Source organism: Hipposideros armiger, unplaced genomic scaffold (assembly GCF_001890085.2).
Source record: "Hipposideros armiger isolate ML-2016 unplaced genomic scaffold, ASM189008v1 scaffold_149, whole genome shotgun sequence".
Taxonomy (NCBI): domain Eukaryota; kingdom Metazoa; phylum Chordata; class Mammalia; order Chiroptera; family Hipposideridae; genus Hipposideros; species Hipposideros armiger.
Genome location: NW_017731499.1, coordinates 1,599,675 through 1,618,478, shown reverse-complemented (window position 1 = coordinate 1,618,478; position 18,804 = coordinate 1,599,675). Strand labels below are relative to the sequence as shown.

The following is an 18,804-nucleotide window of genomic DNA, read 5'->3' as shown; positions in this document are numbered from 1 at the left end:
TGAGGAACCACCTGACCAGCAGGCGAGAGAACAGCGTGGACCAAACTCGCTGCACCTGGGAGGCGGGGGTGGGGGGGTGGGGCACTTTCTGGACGGAACCCGCCGCACCTGCGTTTCCCAGCCTTTGGTGGGAAATGTCCCATCTCCATGTTAGGAAATGGGGAAACTGGCCAGGCTGGGGGGCAGGGAGGGGCTGTCCATTCCCCTGCGAAGCTGCAACAGGCTGAGGGGTTGTCGGCAGAGAACCTTCCCTTTGCAGGCCACGGCCTCCCCGCCACACTCCCAGCAAGCAGCAGCCACATTCTGGTAACTCGTTCTTTTATTGCCAAGTTCCAATTTACAAGGAAGTTCCAGTTTTCATTTCCACCCCGGTGTGCAGTACCCACGAAGCATGAGTCACCCCGGCGGGAGCAGGTACTTCCCTGGCACGGTCCCTCGTCCCAGAAGCAAGAGGTTTCCCACCCCTGCTCCTCCTTGGGACAAGACTTATTTACAGATGTCCAGCTGAGAGGGACACAGGAAACCGTACAGTGTACGCCCAGTGTCAGCATGACTACATGAGACAGTTCTTTATTGCGTCTAGAAAAGATGAGAATCGTTCACCCCGAAGCTTTTTTTTTTTTTTTTTGAGACCTTAGAGACATCTCGCGTGTGTCTGTAAAGGGGTACGTTTCTTCACGCGCCCTGTCCCTTGATAAAGCCGGTGTGCGGGTGGGCAAGCTGCCTTCTGTAGAGGCGGTGAGACGGACAGGCTTGGTGGGGGGAAGGGGCGCGGAGAAGGCCTGCTGGTGCTGAGAGGACCCTCCTGCCCACCCCTCCCTGGGGGGGGCATCTGCCCCACATCTCTCCGTGGCTTTGGGGCTGGTCCCCCTGCTCCTCCCTGGGGTGCTCTTGAGCTCACTCTGTCTGACCTTTGGGGAGAGGCGCCCTCACTTGCTCAAGCCCTCCAACAGGAAAGGACATGCACTTCTCCACAGCGACTTTCAAAGTTGCGGTTTGGGGGTTCATGTGGCCAACCCTGCCCTTGACTTGGCAAACCCAAGGGGCCCCATGTGGACTTGGGGAGGATGGAATCGGCCCCAGCCGCTGCCTCTGCCGGGATGTGGAGATGGGGGGGCTGGATGGGCTGGACCCCGGAATCTAAGTCTAGGCTCTGCTCCATGCTCTCCAAGAATCCTGGCTCTGTGCTCTCTCTCCCAACCCCAGCAAGCCAGCGCTCTGTTTGGACTGGCCAGCCTGGAGCGCCCCCACTGTTAGGTTTGTGGGGTGCTCCTGAAAACACAGCTGTGCCCACTGCCGCCAAGATGGCCAAGACCTGCTGAGGTGGGACCTTCTTCAGAGCCCAGGCCTGCCTCCTCCGGACCCCAGACCTCCCAGCACAAGGACACATGACCTCCTCCTCAGCAACAAGTGGGGCCACCCTGCAAGCTCACCCCCGGGAGAGGCCTGCCCTTGGCCAGGGCCGCGGGGCAGGAGCTGGGCCCAGTCTGCACCTTTCCTTGGACAGTCACGGAGGCCGGGCTGCATTCAGCTCTCCCAGTCCAGGCAGTGCTGCCGCACGTCCCCTGGGCACGCTGTCCCCCTGCCCAAGACCTTTCTCCCTCAGTGCTCGGCAGCCATGAAGCCATTTGCAGCCACTGGATTTCGGACCGCAGGCTGGCGGTCCCAGTGGAGGGCCTGGGTCCACCTGCAGGGCTTGTCCCTCACAATGCCACTGGCTTGGGGAGTCGCTCCTCTTCTCACTCCCGCTGTCCCAGTCATTTGAAAACCAGAAGTGCATGGCCCTGGGCTGGCCTGCTCCCACATCCAAGCAATGGAGGTCAAGCAGGACGCACGGCTGGCGGCTGGCGGCCCAAGGCACCGCTGTCCCTGACGGCACCCTGTCTCCCCATGGAGGGTCCTTCCCTTTCTTCCGTCCCACCTGGCTCTGCTGATGGTCATGGCTTGTCCTCTTCGCTGGGGCCCCTGAATTACTGCCCAAATGGCCTCCTTTCTGAGCTGGGTCTTTTCTTTGTTGAAGCTGGGTGGGCACGGCTACCTGAAGGGCTTCTGATGACTGGAGAGACCACTCCCCTTCCTCCTTGGGACCCTGTGTCCTTCAGGAGTTTGAAATCTGGCCTTGGCAGATCATTCCGACAGCTGGACTGAAGGAGGCGGCAAGGATCGGATCCTCTAATAGGCAGATGAACACTCACAGGATGTCCTCAGGCCACCCGGGACCCGGGCCTGGCTGATGTCGGCCCCGTGAGCGCTGACACCCCGAGTAAACACGTGGAGGAAAGTTGTGGAAGGTCTTAGCACTGACCGGAGGGAAGGGAGGGTGGCTTGGCCGTGCGTGGTACAGAGGAACACCTCAGCTGCTTTACTGGACAGGGTGGAGAGCTGACGTCCACAGTCCCAGCCCAAAGGGACAAGGGATTGGGGGGTGGTGAGTTTTAAAAACAAGCTTGTGTCTTTGCAGCAGCAGCTGAGAGGAACAGCAACCAACCCCAAGCTCCCAGGATGACTCCGAGAGCTTGGATGTCACACCCTTGCAGCTGGTCAGGAGCTGGCGTCTCCTGCACAAAAGTATGAGCAAACTGTCCTGTTTGGTTTCAGTCCAGAGAGATGAGAAATGGGTCCTAAGCCAGGAGCTGACCTCACTGTCTCCTCTCAGGTGACGCCGGGCCCCTTGGCTGCCCGACAGAAACTTTTGGCCTTCTTCACTCTGTGTGTACCTGAGAATACAGGGGTCTCCCTTATTCTGTTTAAAAAATACTCTTAACTTTCCCAGCAGGTGCTTTGTCATCCCACAGGCTTGCGGAGTTAGTAATACAGAAATAAGCATCACTTCAGAAAACAGAGACAGCCGGGCTGAGAACTCTAAACCAAAACATGGGAAGTTCAAGGGAAAGTGAAAATGAAACAGTAATCTTACACTTTTTACATGATATCACACCTTAGCATTAAGGATTTTTTTGGACTTTTTCTTTTCTTAAATAGATGCTTTAAAAATAAATGCTTTTCACCTGCTGCCAGAAGCGGAAATAAATACCCAAAGGAGATGTTGATCGAAGTTTGCTTTTCTACAAATGTCTCAAGTGACCTTGTCCGCTTCTCCTGGACACGCTGGGGAAAGGCTGGCTGATGAGAGCAGTGGTGCCGGTGGGTCCTGCCACCCTGGGGCTGCCGGGCTCAGAGACCACGAGCCCAACCTTCTCCCTGAGGTGGCGCCTTGGTCATCTGGCTTTGCTGGGGTGTCTCCACCAGTCCCAGTCTGCCCTCAGGGAAGTGCAAAGTGAAAGTGGAATTCAGACGGAGCCAGGGAGCGCAGGGGTGGGTGGCGGAGATGGTCACTGGGGGCCTTGGAGGACTGCAGAAGCTCCCGATGTGGCTTTGGAGTCAGTGGCACTGGGTCCCTACCAGCGGGGCCACGCGCACAAAGGGAGGCCACTCGGCGCCGACTCAGGGCTCGGTGGGACCCGCTGGCCCCGAGCGAGCAGCCTCCTCGTCTGGGGTCACTGTGCCCTCTGCAGCTGGTGTGGCTGGCGGGGAGATGCCAGTGAGGGTATGGAGGCTGTGGGGGTCAACAGGTGGGACGAGGGTCAGCGACTCCACGCTCAGCGTGTCGGCAGTGTCCTCACAGAGCAGAGAGATGGTGGGCTGCTGGGCGGGGATGAGGCTGGGGGACAGGCTGACTGTCTCCACGTCCCCCCCGCTCTGTGCCAGGCTCTTGCTGGGCCTGGCGTCCGCTTCCGTTTCGTTGACGATCACCAACTGGTCGGGAAGGTTAGGCGGAGGCTGTTCCATCGTCATGGGGTCATCTGGGTGGGGGGAGGGAAAAAGGGACACTTAGCTTTGAGACACTCTGCGCCCACTGGCACCCTCTGCTCCCATCCTGAACAAAAGCCCAGGGAAACCCGGGTAGAGACGGTAGCTTTGAGGGAACCGCTCGCTCCACTTCCTCTGGGGCCACAGACGCTGGTAAATCCAGTCTGACCTAAGCCTGGGGAGAAGTCTGTGGGGGCCCAGGGTTACCCTCACTTGTGATACAAGGGGAACATGAGGGGCTCGTGTGACATCAACAAGCTCATTATGGAAGCACAGCTCCTGGGTGCTGGGACGCAGCCTGGGCGGGCTGCGTGTGAATGAGTCTGCCGGCACCTGCCTCACGATAAACACGTTTAGGGGCGAAATGGGCTTGGGCGTGCTTATCACTTCACGCCATTCCCAGTTTAATGTGGTAACATTTACCCAAGAGGGAACTCACTGCAATAGTAAAAAAAAAAAAAAAAGGAATTCTATAGAAACTTTTCAACTTGCAACACCAAACCCAAACCTCGGACTGTGGTTTGTCTCCTGCTCCTTCTGAAAGTGCTGAGTTAGCACGCAGTGACTGTGATGGCCGGGGCCATTCCCGTCGGCCACGGACAGAAACCAGGAAGGCAGGGAGGCTCTGTCCCATACAGTTATTCTCAGAGCGACTGTTTCCTTTTTTGTGCTTTTGAAAATCCTTGACCAGATGACAGACAGATGGCCTAATTTGCTTTCCAATGATGGGTCTGCCTGGACAGAAACACCAGCTATGATGGGAGTGCACCGTGGAAAACATCTTCTAGGATGTCCCATGCCAGTAATTTGAAGACACCGATAAAAAGGCTGTGGGCATCTCGCTTGGGGAGCAAGCTAATATTTGCACAGATCTTGGGGTTGACAAGCCTTCGGCAGAAGGTGCCAATGACACCGTGTTGAGCTACGAGCGTGAGCTGAGCTACGGGTCCTGGGAATGGTGGTAGCCTTTCTTTTGTTTCAATGTGATTCCAGTGAGTGGGGTTTTCTTCTTCTTATAAGTTAGGCCAAAACAAAGCAGAAGGCAAACTGAACACAGAGCGAAAGGAAGGAGAAACCGAGAGCAAAATAAAAGGGCACACAGAACAGAAGGGAGGACGGACGGGGCGAGAAGCCCCCTCGCGGGGGGGGGGAGCACACACAGCAGGTTGTCTCCCAAAGCACACGTGGGCGTTTCTTCCCACAAGACTCAGGCTAGACGAGCTCTACAGGTCCCAGTTAGTTTCTTTAGAAGGCCTTTCTTTATTAAAAAAACAAAACAAACCAGTAAGGCCAGAGACAACCACTGTGTGGGGCTTTGGGTACTGTGTCCTCGCTCTAGGAGGGTGGCAGCGGGGCACCGGTGAGCACGAGTGGAAAAAGTGATCTGACTGGGTGTGATCTGAGCCCAGGATGCTGAGCAAACACCCCACACGCATTCTGGTGTCTCTTGCGTGGAGACTGTGCTCCATTTAGTAAGGACGCCTGTGGCGATGGGCCGGTTTTAGTGCCCAGGGCCAGGTTCTGACCCAGCACCACCTGCCCGTCGTTTGTCACAACGTGTGGCCCTCAGAGAGGGGCTCACCTGCTCCAGTGGCCTCCACCTCCCTTCATGTAAGCGTGTCTGCGAACTCCTGTACACACGGACCCACACGTAAGCTCAGCTGCTGACGGGGCAGTTCAGAAATGACTAATTCTCCAAATGGCACTTTTGTGCCATCTGGAGACACAGCTGCGAGGCATTTCCTCCATGTTTTTCTCAGCACTTCTGTGTAAGAGTTCCCTCTTTGCTCAAGTTTCCATTTGCATGTGGATATTCAAAAAAGCTGGGAGGCAGTGTCCCTGACCCCTAGCGGGGTTTTTGGTGATGAGCATAATCAAGGAAGTGGGAAGAGTTCCCAACAAATGTATTAAAAAACAAACAAATCAACAAACAAGACCATACACACAAGACTGGTTCCCTCTGTAGGAAAAGAACCAGGAATTTTATTAAAAGGGCCCTTTCCCCTCCACCCCATAAAAATTGCTTAAGAAAAAAAATATCCTTCTCTTATCCATCACCTCCAACACTGCCTTACTTTTATTTATTTCTTTTACTTCCTTTTATTTCTAAAACTAAGAACCACTTCCTGAATGTGATCACATCTATCTATCCAAGGTGAAAAAAATGCAAAAACTTTGCCAGGTTTTCACCCAGGAGAAAATTATCCGGCGAGGACACGTTTTCTGGTCAAGTGCTGAGCTGCAAAGGTTGCCGCAGCTGGTGTTTTTGAGGTCTGGGGCCACAGGCTGGGGCTCGGCCAGGGAATGAGGGATTCGGAGCACACTGTGGCTTCCTGGCCAGGAGCCGGGGAGATGGCTGGAGGCAGGAGAGGGATGCTGGCTTCTCCGTGGCTCTGCCCCAAGCCGGCCATCAAGTCCCGGCCGGCGCCCTCAGAAGCCGATCTTTCGCTTTGGGGCAGGGGCTCAGCTGACCCTTGTCGAGCGAGGGACAGTTTCTAGTAGAAATCTGGGTGCGATGTGCTCAGTCTGGAAAAGGTGGGCCTGAGTGATGTGGGGAAGAAAGGAGCGGAACAGCAAAGATGGACAGCAAAGCTCAGAGGAAACAGCTTTTAAACGCAAAACATGGCAGAAGGCTCCTGACTGGCAAGCACAGCTCCCCGTGGGAGGGCAGGCGTGGGAAACCCTGAAAGCAGCGGGCCCTCCGAAGCGTTCTGCCGCGGGTCAGATCCAGCTCGCCGCTACACGGAGCACTATATGTACATGTACGAAGGGGGACGACCGCGTCACACCCATCGGTGTGTTTGTATGTGAAGTTACTTTTGGCCTCTGGTTGGAACATGACTTAGTTTTGAGCAAGGCCAGGGAAGAAAAAACAAACAAACAAACAAAGAAGCTGACTTCTTGGCTGCTTTTTGCAAGTTCTACTGCCCAGTCCTTGTGGCCCAAACTGGGGGCACCCTGGGAGGGCTGGGCTGGAAAACCCGTCTAGCTCAGGGCCTGTGGCGAGCCTGACACTGGCAGGCCTAGTATGTCACGGAGAATGACAGCGTTTCCAGGCTGCCCGGGTCTGGCTCAGAAGAACGGACACAAGGGTCCAGGGCCTGGGAATTTGGTCCTCAGATGAGATGAGGCCACAGCGGGATGGAGTGCCGGCCCACGGGGAGCGGGGGAGACGCCCACGTGGAGGATGGTTCCTGGGTCACAGCCTGGCATCCTGGGAGGCCCAGCTTGCCGTGCAGAGCCTGCTGACTGTGGGAACGCCGCGTGGCGAGGGGGCACCGTGGGCCCGAGGAGGCTAACGGAGGAGACCTGCCTGCATTGACTGTGCCCGAGGTGCCGTGACAGTTGCCGTTCGAAGCACTAAACCCAGTGGCCGCCGTGACTGTCGGCCTCCGACAGGCTGAACACTCGCCGGCGTCCTTTCCTGCCACTCCTGACTAGAGGGAAACACAGTGACAGATCATAGAAAGCTTTTAACAACAGGACAGAGAAAGGTGACACAGAACAGGGCACAGAGCAGAGACGGACACTAAGCATCGACGAGAGCGTGAGGGGAACAGGGACAGTGCCCCAACGGGTGCTGTGACAGCCCCCCATGCAGGGAAGACAGCCCCCCCCCGCCTCCCGCCCCAGGACCAAGTGGCATTGGGACAGCTAAGGACCAAATCGTTCGCTCGTGCGACTCAGTCGGCGTAAAGATGGCGATGGTTCGGTCCTGTTGGAAAGGAGAGAGCTGGGGCCATCAGCAACACCTGGTCTCGGTGAGAAACCTCAGGGGACAGAAGGACAATGCTGCCCATCAGTTTTCGATGCAAACCAGCAGTTAAGATGCAAATCTTGCATCTCTGGGAAGTCTGAGGAGGGAAGGCTTGTGTGGTTGAGGGACGGGGGCCAAACCAGCTAGCGAAACAAGATTTCTGACCCAACTGATAAGGCCGACGGCTCTTGGTGTCACCATGCCAACAACACAGGTCTGTGAGCTCTGGGAAAGCCTTAGACGGGCGAGGCGCCCCGAGACCCCCCTCCCCAGCCACGAGGTGACAATCTCCAGGTGATGCTCTGGTGACCGGAACCTTTGAAAACCAAGACTGAACCACGGAAGGAAGATCTGAGATCAGGTGCCAAGCGGCCAGGGGGCGGGTTCTTATCGGCTGAAACAAACATGTTAGGAGCATCTCACTGGGAAGGAAGAAACCATCATCTCTGCGACAAGCTGGGGGTCACAGCAAAGCTCAAAGTTAAGGCCACATAACACAACACGGTGAAAGTACCTAGGGCCACTGAACTACAAACTTAAAAATGGTTAAAATGGTACATTTTATGTTATGTATATTTTACCCCAATTTAAAAATCAGTTAATGCCACGGAGAAAACTGGGGAGAAAAGATAACACATCTTTCTCACGTTTCTGTCCTTAGAAGTCCTGCCTGACTGGTAACCAAGCTCAGTGACACGTGGGTCAGTCTGGGGCTGTCTGGCTGGTTGGCCCACGTGGTACTGTGTCCTGAGGTGAACGCTGTGCGTTCAGACAATCGGCTCGGGAGTGGGTGAGGACAGGGAGGGACGGCTGGCAGAGCAGAACCCAGCCCGTCAGGCTCCCAGCACTGGGCCACCAGGAACCCAAAGTCTTGTTTTCTGCTGACTCTGGGGAAGAGTCACAGTGGCCACGGCTCCTAATTCTCTGGGCCTTAACAATGGACACTGGAACGAGAAGGCTGGCTTCCCTCGGACTTCGCTTTTGAACAAACAATTTTCCTTCCTCCTCAGCGTTAACTCACCCAGAACCCGTGTGACCTGCAACCGATCTGCTGATGGGAGGCACACGTGGCTGGTTAAGAAACCCGGTATGGGTCACAGAGCTGTCATCTGAGGAGACGGTTTTCTTATCAGAATCTCTATGCACAGCATGCGCGTGAGGGAGTGTGTGTGCATTTGTGTGTGTGTGTGTGTGTGTGTGTGTGTGTGTGTGTTCATCATGATATGTGTGCACAGGCATAACTCAGTAAATATTTCTAATGTGTTCCTATGGGTCCTACATTTGGTTCCAAAATTGGGTCTATTTTCTCTTTCCCGCCATATGCTCTCAGCAATTTCAGCTTCTCAAAACCATAAAGTGTTTAAGGAAAAAAAACTGCTGATGCCAACCCTGTAATTTTCTCACTGGGGAGCAAGCTGAGGTCTCTCAGGCCGGCTCTGCCAGTGAGCGGGCGACGAGACGCCGGGTTCCCGGTGCCTCCCGGGAAAGGCATGAAGATCTCAGAGCACTTTCTTGAAAGAACAGTGGGGACAGGTCAATGCATGCATCGGGTGTTAAAACCAGGTAAAGTCCCCTCGGCACACCGTTAACAGGTAAATAATTGACGATGAAAATAAAATCCCTCGCTCCCGACTCTTTCTGGCTGATTCCTTTGGTTACCAGGGGATTCAGTTTTGACCTTTCCTTCAGTCTGGGATGGGCAGTGCCTGCTAAAAAGCCACTCACAAGCGTCTACAATCTGCTCTGGAGTGTGGAGGGGACTAGGAAGCAGGCGCTCCCAGCGCAGAGGGCGTCTTAGCGCACCCCTCTGGTGGTCCGTCCTCTGCCGGGGGGCCTGCAGCCACCACTGGGTCACAGGCCTCGATCCGGATGGGCACGGGGACGGTTTCTCAAACACAGACCACCCCCTGGTCTGTCTTTTAGGGCAGAATTTACAGGTAGACCCTGGGGAAATGGGGGAAAGTTATCAGCTTGTCTCCTGCCAGATTCCAGGCTCTTTTTGTGTGCGACCCATAAGCTGCCTTCCTCACGGAGCCCTGGCCTCGTTCACCTGTCATCATTCGGCTTCATTCCCCAGAGACGCCTCCCCTGGGGACTTCCGGCCCCTCCTGCAGCTGTTCAGTGCTGTCCGAGACCCCTGCACATTTCCTGTGTCACAGGTTGTAACTGGACACTTATCTGTGTGGTTGTCTGATGGACCCCGGCCTCCCACGCTTTGCTACCCTGTATCCCCAGTGCCTGCCTACAGTAGGGACTCTACAAAAACCTGTCTGTTAGAAAAAGTTGATGCAGTGGCGGTGGGGTACCAAGGCCGAGGCAGAAAAGATGAAGAGAGATGAGCCACTAAAAAGGATGAGGGGCTGGTGTGGGGCCAGGCTGATGGAGGGACCCTGCTGAGATCAGGTCTGACATCCACCGAACCTGAGTGAGTGGCTCAGACTGAAGGCCCCACGGGGAGCTGAGAAAATCTGCACTTAGGGTAAACACGAGCCGCTTTCAAACCCAGGCAGGAAATGCAAGGTCTCCTGGGCTGGACAGAGGGTGGACGGGGAACCACAATGGGGCATCAGAACGGTTTCATGCCCTCATTTGGGGACGAACCCATTTGGGCTGACAGAGGAGATGTGGTTATCTGGGGTCCACTGTGCTGCTGATTTGGGGGACCACCAGCTTCCCTGCACAGGGGCCACACAGCCCGGCCTTTGCTGCCTGGGCTGCACAGTAACCGGGCCTCTGTGGATGGGCTGGGCTTTTCATTTGGGCTCTAGAGCAACTGTGCACATTGGAAGGAGACAGGTGTGCGCCTCACGGGCTGCCCTGAGCCGGGGTCCGAACCTGGGGTCCAGGTCTCTGGGGCACCCCTTGGGGGTACCCGAGACCGATGGATGAACCCCATTGGTATTCTGCTGGGCTGTTCCGGAAGGTGGATCACGGGCCTTGGAGTTGCCAGGGCTTGGGCTCACCGCTGGCTCCTGCGCTCACTGCAGCATCACCCAGCCAGGCTGCACGACCTCTCTACGCCTCCGCGTTTTCAATTGTACAGTGCGAGGTGGGATTCACACGGGGCGTCTGTGAAGTGCTTCCGAGCACAGTGTCTGCCACGTGTGGGCTCAGTTTGGGAGGAGCGTCTACTGGGACGCCACGCAGCGTGCAGTGGGCGCCCACGCTGTAAGTCGACTGCTGAAAAAGTGTGAGGGCCACCCTGGCTTTATGTACATCCTTGGACAACTCCAGGTTTCAAAACTGTGGAGCAGAGCAGAAAACTGGGCCTGTCTCGTCCCCCGGGGATGGCGTCTCTCGTGTGTTTTGCCAACCCAACACCTGACTGGGCAAATGTGGCTTTAAGAGCAAAGAAGCCACTGGGGTTGCTAATTCGGGCTGCAGAGGGCATGGCAGCTGCTTTCCACACTAGGGACTTCCAGGACTCAGAGGTTCTGGAAACACAGGGATTTAGGAATGCTTCTGATTCAGCACTGTGCCCTCAAAAACCGCTTTGAGGACAAGTGGCCCCTTGGCTGGGCTGCAAGGAGAGGCCCTGGCCCCCACCGCCCTCCCCGCCGCCTGGCCGGCCCTTCCAAGGGTGTTGCCTCTGGCAGATTGTGGCCAGGCCCCGCGGGTGGAGAGTCTGCTGAGCAGGCAGCATGGGGCCAGTCTGTCCAAATCAGAAGCCTGAACACTGAGCCACCACTCCCGGCCGACGGCAAGCCAGGCAACTGGCTGAAGGGCACCCGTCCCAATAAAACCTGCCTCCCTTCTTCCATCCTTGGCTTCCCATCCAGCATGGCTTGGTGAGATGCCAGGCACATGTCAGGGCCATCTGGGTAGACCTGTCCCTACAGGGAACGTGGAAACCCCATGTGCTGTCCTCTGGATGGACCGGGGTGGGGTGGGGTGGGGTGCTGAGGGGTGACCTGGAAGTTGGGTATCGAGAGGCGAGTGAATGGCGGGCCTCCCGAGACCTGCCCCCCAGCTCGTGGGCTTGGGGACAGAGCTGGCTCCTGTGGCCAGGCACCTGTGACATGGAGGCACTCATGCGCTCTGAGGCTGTCTCCTAAGGATCAATAGCTGGGTCCTCAGTTGAGTCCTCATTAGGAGGTGAGTTATTTCAGTGACTGCAGAGATTCAGACAGGCAGGCTGGGCCTCAGGCTGTCACTATCAGCAGCGTAAAAAATGGGGCCTCCCACGCTGGCCTCTGCAGGCCTGCTGGGGACAGGCTGAAGGAGCAGGCACCTAGGAGGGCCTGACCGTCACTTACCGACCGGAATTGCCTGGCTACCCGACAGCCAGGCTAACAGCCCCTGGGTTTCTGAGACAAGGAGATGTGTCATTGGCACCGTGTGCAGGGGCTGGTGTGGGTGGGGAACACATGGGTCTCTGCTGGTTTCAGTTTGAGGCAAGGCAGTGTGTGGCTCATGGTTTGCTTAGCTATTAGCGGCACCTCCTTAGAAATGAAAGGCGCGCATGGCTACACCAGGAAAAGACCTTTCATTCGAAACGCAATTGTAAGTGTACGGGGTGCACACAACACAGACACAGAGACGTGCACAGGCAGGGCGTACAGGGGCGCACACGTGAGCACACAAACGCACAGCTCTGCACTCTGGCCCCCCAGGGCCAGCACGAGGCCAGGCTGAGGGCTGTGCTTGGCTTCTGGGGGACTCTGTCTGAGCTTCCCAGCTACGGGCCTGGGAACGGCAGTGGCAACTCTTTGGATGTGCAGCCAGCCTTAAATCAGGCTCAGGAATAGCTCAGAAAAGGCAGTCAGTCTTCTCCCCCCGACTGGGGCAGGTAGAGGAGCAGGTGCCGAGTGGACAAGGGTCTGCGTGAGATGGCTTGAGGGTGACCTTGCTGCCTGGGCCTCGTGAATGGCAACAGGAGATGGAAGTAATGGATGCTTGTGGAGGTGGGAGGGGGTGCGGGCAGGCTGAGGCGCCCTGAGCCACAGGCATGGAGAACAGGCTGGCTTTACCCTTTGCTGGGGACCGCCGAAGCGGAAAACTCCAGAGCAGTGAGGGCACCCAAGGAGATCTCTGCTCTGGAGTGGAGATTTCCCTGGCACTGAGGTCACTTGTGCCCTGGCACGATGCTTTTGTTATGACCCGTCGAGCCATAGCTTAACAAGAGTTTGGTCAGGTACCCTGAAACATGATGGATGAGGGCTCTGATGGGACTTTGCAGGAACAGCGAAGGGCACTGAGTGTCCCCCAATGGGGGTACAGACCACAGTCACCAGGGCCCTGCAGACGATGGGGTCATGCCGCTGGGGTGTGAATTATCACACACTCAGGGCCACTGCCGTCCCTGCTTGGGCCCCGCTCCTCGGACTGCGTTTTAGGGCCACGTTGTTCAGGAAACAAGCCTGGTGTTGTTATTGCTGGGGTCGTACGCAGAGCGAGGGGCTCACGTGTGAGGGGCTCATGGCAGCTGAGAGCACGGGGTGGAGGGGACACCCACTCACACGTCCCATTCCAGGCTCCCTGCTCGTGGGCTCTGTGCCACGTCTGCACTTGCATAAGTTAGAGGAGGGCAACCTATGACCCTAGCACCTCCTGACACTCTCAAAAGGCTGGCACGGTGCAGCCACGGTCACAGACGCCTGGACTGTACCAAACATTCAAACAGGAAACTAGTAGGTTATGGAGGAAAAAATAATTAGCAGGGATACAATTCATTTCCAGGCTTCAAACCACCGCGTCTGGCAGACCCCTGCTTGTGACATCTAAGACTTTGGAGGTGATAGGGGGGTAGGTTCAGGCCCGGCCTGCCTGCTGTCCGTGCCTCCAGCTCTGCGGTCAGGGAAGGCCTTTCAGGGGACCAGCCTGCAAGAAGAGTGATCCCTGCCCTGCAGGGGTCTAAACCGGCTGGTCCATGCACGGCATCAGGGTAGAATGAATGCGGAACCCTGAGTGGCAGTGTTCCCAGACACGGCAGCAAGGAGAAACTGGGTATCAGTGGTGTCGACGTTGAGGGATGACGGGCTCCCCAAAGTCCCTCCCACACTGTGTCACGTGGCCAATACCTGATGGGCTCTGGGCAACAGAGGGTGTGGACGATGAGCTGGCACCTCCTGAGTCACAGTGGCTGGTGGTCCCGCTGCCGCTGGGGCTCCCGCTGGCAGACGGCGATGGTGAGGACAGAGACGGCGAGCTGTGCTGGTTTATGCACTGGGCCACGGCAAAGCCTGCAAGACACGGGGGCCACATGACCAAGCGGAAAACGAGCCAGCCTGGCAGGAGGGGCACCACCGCCCAGCTGTGTGGGTCCCTGTCGGGCAAAGCCCCACCTCACAGGTGAGGTTGGGACCTTAATGTAAATGCCATGTTAACCAACCTAAACCCAGATCCCTGGAAGTCTGGGTCAGCTCCCCGGAAAGAGCTGACCTCACTGGTCATGGGACTGACCCAGACACACTTTGAAGCTGTTTCAAGGAAAACAGGGCAGCCAGCCATCGAGCCGAGTTCAGGGCTGGGAAGCTGTCAATTTAAGTGTCAGATGCTGGCTCAGCAAAATGCTGGATGTGCCCTTGGAGGGGATGGGGTCACTCAGCCACAGGACTGCAGAGACATCCTGGCGAAGTTCACACGGAGATGTATGACGCCCTCATGGCAAAATCAGGGGGCCTTTGCTAACGCGCCCAAATTCTGCCAAAGGCAGGGCACCAGACATGGAGCAGGTGTGAGGGGGAAGAGCCCCCGAGACCCCCTCTGCCAGAGAATACTGTGCTCCGTCCTGGCAGGTCTGGTGAGTTTGGTGCGGGGAGGATAAGAGCTCTGGTGAAAAGCTACCAACTACAGTCACGCACCACATAAAGACATTCTGGTCAACGATGGCTGTCCCGTAAGATTATAACGGAGCTAGGAAATTCCTATCGACTAGTGACATTGTCATAGATGTCACAGCACCCCCAGTTCATCACGCACGTGTCTGTGGTGATGCTGGTGTAAACAAACCTACTGTGCCGCCAGTCGTAGAAATTTTGCACAGGACATAATACTTGGTAGTGATAATAAACGACTCTGTTACTATACTTTACTATACTTTTTATTGTTATTTTAGACTACTCTTTCTACTTATAAAAAATAAAATTTGTGCTAAAACAGCACGCCGTGTTACACGGGGAGCAAGCAGCTCATATACCCCGTGGTTATGACGTCTCTCGACTGAATCATCTTCTCTTGTGCTTGACTTAGCCTCGCGCTGGTAGCCCAGGAGCAAGAGGCCACGTCACACAGCCTAGGTGTACATCAGGCCACACCACACAGGTTTGTGTCACTCCACGATGTTTGCATAGTGATAAAATCACCTGATGACGCATTTCTCAGAGCCTATCCCCACCGTTAAGCAGAGCGTAACGGTACGAGGGTTTCACATGGCCCTCAGAGCAATTCCGGGCTTGGAGATGCAACGACACATTTCTGGGGTCTGTGGCCCTCCCAGCACAGGGGAGTGCACCAGCTCCACGTTTTGGAGACACTCAGGCCTGGGTAAACCCTGCGTCTCCATGAGGAAGCACCGGAACACACGCCCAGTGTCGTTTCCCAACTGCTACCTGTCATCTCCACTGTGGTGGGGACACAGTGACAGAGTGTCCATCAGTGACCGAGTCCATCAGACTCCTGCACAGGGCTCGGCACACGGTGAGAGCACCGTATTCTATGATGAAAGCAGGTCTTTCTGCACGAGCCTGCCCCGGGGCCCCTTCAGGGGATAGGTGCTTTCCGCAGACAGTGACACTCTGCTTTCTAAAGTTTGGGCCACAGCTTCCGATTTTCTTCACCAAAAACATGAAAGCTCCATGGAACAGGAGCCTTGTTGATGATCCCAGGAGCCTGTGCAGACCGTGGTGGTTCCTGCTTTAGTGCCTGGGAGCTGGTCCAGGCCACAGTGCTCTGTGGACCCCCTGGCTTCTGCCCCATAATTCAGAAGCAGCACCAAGTAGGGATGGGGGGCAAGTCCTTCCAGCTGAAAGCGGGGACCCCGATTGTCTGGCCAGCCACATCAAGCCTCTCTACTGCCCGAGCGCACTCACCCCAGCCGGCCCCAGACCCCACCTGCACCTCCTGAACCTTACACAGTCAGCTCCGGCTGACACTTCTTCCAGAAGGTTCTCCAGGCCGTGACCTTGCCTTTCCCAGGCCTCAGGAAGGCGGCAGGGTGTTGAGTAGGGGTCAGCAAACCATGGCCCGCTGGCTGGTGAATAGTTTTATCGGCACAGCCATGGTCCTTTGCTTACACACCGTCTGTGGCTGCCTGAGCCACACCAGCAGCGCTGAGTAGCTGCGCAGAAGCCGCCCGGGCCGCAAAGCCTGGACTGCTTCACTCTCTGGCCCTAAATAAGCCTGGCAGACGATGGAGCAGGGGCTCCGGCTCCGGGAAAGCCTCAGTTCTATTCCTGGTCTGCTCACTCACCAGCCACGGGGCTCTGGGCAAGTCTACGCTTCCCCGAACCTCTTTCCTTCACCCAGTGGTAGGTGGGTGCGGGGCCTGGCTGAAAGGAGTGCTATGTGTGCCAGGGACCTGCCGCTCTAGCTCCCCGTAGGACTCAATGGGACCCCACGCCTGGCCACCACGGAGGAGCTGTTTTGTACTGATGTTTGTGTGAAGTTATTTCTGTGTAAGGGTCAGCGGCTTAAGAGCCGGTGTCTATTTATACCCCAGCCAGGCCCTCCTGCTTGGGGTGAAGTAATGGAGGCCAACGTGAGGCCTGGTGGGAGGTATGGCGGGTAGATTCACCAGCCCCTCTTTTGTAGGGAATGGTAGTCTCCACCCCCACCTACTGCGGAGGTCTGCTTGCTGAGAGGAGAGCAGGATTAACGTGCTGGAGCTCTCAAAAAGAGGGACTGTGTGATATACAGGGGTGGGGGCAGGGAGGGGGCTGAGATGAACGATGACAAACAGAGACATCCAAACACCAGCCAGGAAGCTCCCCAGGGGCGACCAGCCACAGCCCCACAGAACAGGCTTTACAGCTGCTCACTTCTTAATCACTCCAAGTGGTAAACCCCCAAGTTCACAAGCTGTTTACTTGCCTCGAAAACGAGTCGCCCTTCAACAAATCAAAATGTCAAGATGGCTTTTCCCGAGCCACCTATTTATCAGAGCATGAGCGGGGGGGCCTGCGAGGGTGGGAACAGTTAGGACGAAGCCTCCTACCCTCCCGACAACGCCTCAGCCCGCACGGATGAATGATGGGGCTGTCACCAGGGTGGTCACGCACCCCTTCACTTAAGACACACGGCTTCTCTCTCACACTCTTTAAAGCCCTGGTTTATTACCGTAAGACACCTGGGTTGGGGTTGGGGGGTAACCCCAAAGACCCCGAAGGTGGAATTAGGCTTCTTAAATTTCTTCCGTTTGGGAATGGACTGGGGTCAAGCCATCAAGCCACAGGTTGGCAATAAATACTGCACACCTTTTGTATGTTAAATAGACACATAAGAGTTAAACAGAGAAAAAAATATCATCAAGCTCTGATAACACCCGTTTGCAGGGTCTAGCTGAGCAGAGACTAACCATCTCTCTCCATCACCTGCTGCTACTAAAAATGTACCTCCCTCCCTTCCCCACCTTTATACTCTCCCCTCCCCGCCCCCACGGCACTGGGACCCCAGAAAGGCTCAGTGATGTGGTGGTTTTATTTATTTTTTTTTGTCGTTTTGTTTTTTGCTGGGTGCTCAGGTTCCTCCTGCAATTTCAAGGGGCTCCTTCCCAAATCGAGGTATTGACTATTTTGAGTCAGTGTGACAGGTCAGAGGGTCACGCGGTCTCTGGAGAGCACTGAGGACAAGGACTGTGGCCGCAGCGCCCGTCCTCCTGTGCCACGTCGCGGCAAGACAGCGCCTGATGAACTCACTTTGGCGGAGGACCCAAGGGGCTTTCTGGGCGTGAGTCAAAGGCACACGGGCTGCTTAGTACGTGCACACCCCGACGAGCCAGAGGTCACGCGACAAGGGCACCCGCGAAGAGGCCTCCCTGAGAGCTTCAGCTGGGAAAATTCTTGCCTCTGCTCACGAAATGTCTATTAAAGGCCATATGGACTTTCACACCATCTGACTGATTCCGCATCCAGAAATTTCTGCCCCACAAAGTACTGTGGGGTGGACCCACAGAGTGAACTACGCAGGTGTTCAAAGCACAGGTGTGTATAACAGAGAGCTGGACACAACCACAATATTCCAACCATTAGGGAAAGGCCAAATAAACCCTAATCGGCCTAGATGATAAAGTCCTCTGCTGCTGATAAAAACGCTGCTATAAAAGAAGCTGCAGTGCAGAGGGAAACGCTCAAGACATAGTACATGAAAACAGGCTAGAAAAAAAACATGTCCCATGTGCTCCCAATGTGGCAAGAAAATAAGCTGAAGTCATAGGGTTTTATTATGGTGAGTTTTATTTTTATTTTTTGTGCTTGCCTGACTTTTCCAAGATTCCTACTATGAATATTATTTTAAACCAGGAAAAGAAGGCAGGATGAAGGAAGGGACACGGGCTGCCTGGGAGCTGGACAGGCTCACGTCCCGGGTCCCTGACACAACCCTGGGATCTGCTCTGGCCTCCAAAGCTCCCTGCCCCAGGCTCACGAAGAACACCCCCAGAGCCGGGGCCGGGCGGAGTGCTCCAGAGGCAGGTGGTGGACCTGCACCAATGGCGAGCCGCGTCCCCAGCTTTCCAGGAGCCTGGGTTTCCCAGGCGCAGGCCGGGTCTTCCTGCTGCCCTCAGGCCCCGTGCTGCCAGTTATTCTGGGAAGATGAACTCATGAGTAAGACTCTGGCATTTGTCAAGTACAAAAATACAACAAAAAGGTCAGCCTTCGACTTGAGATCCACTGATAGAAGGAGCACTGGGCCGGGAGTCAGATCCCCAAGTTCGAGTCCTAACTCGGCCCGAACGGCTTTGTGACCTTGGACAAGCCCCCCTCTCCTCTGTCAGGGAGGGTCTCTTGGCTTACATGAGCCGTAGTTTTCTTTTTACCTATAAGTCTGAATCTGATTTGAACTTTATGAGAAGACACTGAAGAATGCACCTTGAATCTACTGTGCACGCACCCTTTCCCCTTTGGGTAGACCACCCGCTAAAGCTCTCCCCACGGAGCACCAGGGTGCTGTGTGACCCAGGATCCAGAGCTGCCACAATAGCCCAGGAGCTTGCAGATGTGATATGCTTGGCTCACATCATGTTTGTGTCTGTCTGTTTAAGTACCGCCATTTCCACGTTGCAAGATTTTACACACGATGCT

The 18,804-nt window shown here is 55.8% G+C and overlaps 1 protein-coding gene across 5 annotated transcripts in view; it reads right to left on the bottom strand.

Moving 5' to 3' along the window:
* Window positions 1–829: 829 nt before the first annotated feature.
* Window positions 830–18,804, bottom strand: part of CLEC16A (C-type lectin domain containing 16A) — a 225,531-nt gene continuing 207,556 nt past the window's right edge. For 4 of the 5 annotated variants that reach the window (XM_019650914.1, XM_019650917.1, XM_019650916.1 and 1 more), the window contains 2 exons: window positions 13,588–13,749; window positions 830–3,803 (listed from right to left, as the gene is read on the bottom strand). In XM_019650914.1, coding sequence (XP_019506459.1) covers window positions 3,445–3,803; window positions 13,588–13,749 — 521 coding nt within the window. In that variant the 3' untranslated portion in view covers window positions 830–3,444. Of the gene's footprint in view, window positions 3,804–7,123; window positions 7,248–13,587; window positions 13,750–18,804 lie in introns of all 5 variants that reach the window. The other variant, XM_019650919.1, reaches the window with a different exon arrangement.